We start from the raw sequence: 3,993 nt of genomic DNA, 5'->3' as shown, positions 1-3,993 counted from the left end.
CGACCTTGTCGTTTGATTTTAACGTTATTTGTTCAACCTTCATGCAAATGATAGACTGTAATACTATGCATTTACTCTCCGCTTCCTGACTTTTCATGCAAAATTGTTGACGATTGTTACGAATTGGAGATATTTTGCTGGTTTTTCAATTTCATCCTCTCTTGGTATCAATCAATCAGAACTAGTTGGCTTTCATCCTCAGTGCTGTTATAAACGTCATTGCCAAAATAAAAGCTATCTACTCTCATTTTCGATAAGACTTGGGTATAAGCTTTGTAATATAACAACAGAGAAGGTTGGTCTATCCCTACGTCACTAAAAATACTGAGTGAAAGCGTTTGTTGTGTTCAGAAAAGTTTAAGACATGATCCGTGCTTCGTAAGAGGAAATTCACTCCAACTCAAAAGACTCTTAGTCTTATGGTCATCTGGGTGCTTCGTTTTTCACCTTTAGTTTTATTTGGTTTTATATCGTTAACAATACTGAATAAAACCGTGTGCTGTGTTCGAAAAAGCTTCAGCATAAAATCTGTGCTATGTAAGAGAAACTGGTATTCAGTGGCTCAAAAGTCTCGAGGTCTTATTTTCATTTGAGAGCTCTTCAATGAATAACGAAAATCTTTAAAACCCTTCCAAATAATGCCTTCGCCGTAAAAAGAGTTAGACCCATGTATGTAAGGACCATTCAAAAAAGCCCAGTGACACCACTTAAACCACCAGCCACCATGGTACTTAAGGGCACAGTTCAGATCGGGATTGAAATCGTTGTCTTCATCCGGAGTAGTAAATGGCCAGCCATTATGGTAAGAGAAGGAGTCACCAGCGGTTCCTGAGAAATTTACCAAAGCAAAAACCAGGAAAGTATTTAAAAGTTATACAGTCTTCAGTGGCAGATCCAGACCTTGAGCAAACGGGGAGGGGGGCAATTTTTTTTTTTTTTTTTTGTCGCTAGCCCGGTCGGCTTACTTCCTTCTGCGATTCTTTTCTCTTTTTACCCAAAATAAGGAGGGTATAAATATATATGTTGTATAAATAAGGTTTAAGTTTTTTACACTTCCTTCCGCGCTTATGAGTTATTTTTCTGCATCCACGCTTACTAGAGAAAATATATATATACAGCTACCAAAATGGCTTCGAGTACACAATTAAAGTAGGTGGTGTGAAGGAAGTAAGAAAAGAAATCAGAAGACGACACCGACAGGGTTAATAACATATCTCAATTATTCCGTCTCAAGAATCAGAACCCTTCAAACACTATTTTATCAACAAAGGCTGAAAAGGAAAAATAAAAAAGGGATCTCGTAAATATCTAAATCGTTTACTAAATGATTATCGAGTTTCTTTTTACTTGAATAAACCGCTGGGCTTAATACTTCCCTAACAATGTTCTGTACTGTAGTAATATTTCCGTCTCTGTTTGTGTTGAAATTGATGTTGTTAGCTTTTCTGCACAATGTGCGTTTAAATTAGTTTAGTCACCTGCTGTGTTATAAGAACCAAGGATCAACTGATACTTGTCATGTTCACTCCTGACACCAAAAAAGCTGTATTCAGCATAAGCACTTCCCCCTTCGAAGTCCTCCATGTCTACTCGTAGCATGCTGTTATTATCTAAAGTCAGGCGATGAATCCTGTCCAAGCCAAGCCAAAATTCGCCACTGAGATTTCCGAAGCCATGCTTATAATCGCTCCAGTTGAGGTTGAAGTCAACGGAACCGTCGATTCTCTTCTGGAATACCGTCCATCCTCCACCAGCTGTTGTTTGGTCGCAGAAGACGTCAAAAGCTGACTGGTTGTCAGGTTTGATGACGTACACACCGTCTCTTTTTTGGCCTGATTTAAAGATGTCAGCGCAATTTCTGAAAGCTAGAATAAAAAAGACAATTTAATCGCGTATATTAAGCAGCAAACAACAAGGTATTGACTGGATTAGAACAGTATCTTCACTTCACTTTTCCAAACGATATCGGTTCGAAAGAATTGTAATTAGAAAAAACGTCAGCTTTAAAACTTTTTGCACCAACCAATTTTAGCGTTATTAACTCAGTTGATAATACTTTATTGCCCTGTTATTCATGCCCACCGACGCAGCACCACAGTTTCTTTAAAGAGACTCTTCTAGAGTTTTATGTTGCAATTTTCGACAATATCATCATGTTTACAATACCTTGGCAATTTTCTCCTCCGCTGAATTCTTCTGGACAGGTACACCGAAAACCTTTACTTGTGAAACCAGCTTGGCAGGTGCCTCCATTTAAACATGGGTCGCTATCACAGTGGTTCTAATCAATAGCAAATATAAAATGAAGTACGTTTTATCAAAGCTATAACCAAAGTTGTCAAGATAACACCTCCAAACTCTGGAAAAAGGATCACGAGCAAATTTCGTGTCTAACCGATAAGGAGATACAAGGGTCGTGGGCTAGTTACAAAGTTCTGCGATACAAAACCCACGCAATTCCAAATTACTTAAACTCTTCATTGAAATCGCCTAGTCTTCGTATCTTAAATTTTTGTCAACAATAGAATATGCGTTTAAGTATTTTCTACTTTCATATCGATTTTTTAGCTTTAAAAATACTTTAAAGGAATCACTGTAACCTTCAGTGAAGGACGATTAATTCTTAGGATTTTTTTTTTATTATTATTTTTTATCCACTGTGCTTGAGATTCGTGCAAGAACTTGAAAGATGTGATGTAGCCACCTGTTATTAAAGTACGCTTTGGTCACCATGGTTATATGGAAGATAAAAAAGTCCACAAATGCATCTCTCGAAGATAGAGAACCTATCTGCACTCAGGTACCACAAAACAGCCAAAAAAGATAAATCAAATGTGCTCGTTACCTCAACGGCAAGGTAAGTAAAACCTTGCTCATAAGCGAGACTTTTGTCAGTGGCATTGTTTAACTGACATAAGTGTTTTCCTTGGATAAATGGTCCCAGGTTGATGGACACGCAGTTGGGGTCCATATAACACAACACACGACAGCTCCCCTCGTTAGGTACATCCTCAGTCTTGATCAAATGATTCTTCATGATCTTATCCGGGATTGGTTCTTTGAACACGATATTGCGAAACTCGTCATCTGTTGAAAGCAAACAATTTTTTACAGTGGCTCTCTTCAAGAAAGGCTTGGAATGAGGATGGTCTGAAGACAGTGGGTTTCGGCTTAGGCTACAAGATTACAATTAAAAAGTCTACAACAAGTTACTGGTATATCACAATTTTAGCAACTAGCTACAGTTTGTCGAGACTGAATGCATGAAAAATTAATCTGCGGTAAAAAAGATATCTTCAGACAATATAAGAAAAAGTAACGAGATATTCTTACCCAAACAGCAATTACACCAAGACAAGCAAGTTTCAAACATGATGGAGACGATGAAGGCGATGGTTGTCATTTTGAGATACAACTGGAGGTCTGACATAACACTGGACGCGTAACGCTTCTTTGCAGATACGCAACAGAAAGCTACTTCTAATGCAGAACGTATTTCTATTTCTCACCCTTAAATATATTATTTTCTCTCAATAATGCAGGGGGTGTATTATTCTAAACAGCAGGTACTTCAGCCGTAGACAGGATTCTGAACTAGTTCTATTTAACTAAAATGTTTTTATTATGTTTGTACGTTTATTATGCTAATATATGTTCAACTAATATGTTTTCGCTGTTTAGTTTGTAACGACTGCCTTCAGCTGCTTCCACCAAAATGAATAAAAGTGTCGCAACATGACAAGTTCTATCATGTTGCGTGTTTCTCTTAATATGCTCTCTCGGGAAGTTAAATTACTTTGAACTTTCAATGATACCTCCACCAGGTGTTGTTAGGGAGATAAAAGTAGTTTATACTCACGTTATAGAAAGGTTAATTACGGCGTTTGGCATTTTCACAATCCTTTATTTGGTTCTTCTCTTGCTAATTTCCGGCTCGCAGAAAAAAACGAAAACGAAAAAAAGCTAGAGAGATGTCCGGGAGAAAAGTCAGAC

The 3,993-nt window shown here is 37.6% G+C and overlaps 1 protein-coding gene across 1 annotated transcript; it reads right to left on the bottom strand.

Moving 5' to 3' along the window:
• Nucleotides 1–562: 562 nt before the first annotated feature.
• On the bottom strand, nt 563–3,460 carry LOC131789928 (microfibril-associated glycoprotein 4-like). The gene is made up of 5 exons (XM_066174055.1): nt 3,334–3,460; nt 2,846–3,087; nt 2,167–2,281; nt 1,479–1,865; nt 563–828 (listed from the first exon to the last, which is right to left on the bottom strand). Exons 1-5 carry the CDS (start codon nt 3,428–3,430, stop codon nt 563–565), a joined length of 1,107 nt encoding a protein of 368 aa, XP_066030152.1. The 5' UTR covers nt 3,431–3,460.
• Nucleotides 3,461–3,993: the final 533 nt, after the last annotated feature.

The sequence above is a fragment of the Pocillopora verrucosa genome, chromosome 11 (assembly GCF_036669915.1).
Source record: "Pocillopora verrucosa isolate sample1 chromosome 11, ASM3666991v2, whole genome shotgun sequence".
Taxonomy (NCBI): Eukaryota; Metazoa; Cnidaria; class Anthozoa; order Scleractinia; family Pocilloporidae; genus Pocillopora; species Pocillopora verrucosa.
Note: the sequence above shows the minus strand (reverse complement) of the source record. Positions and strands in the feature narration are given on the sequence as shown.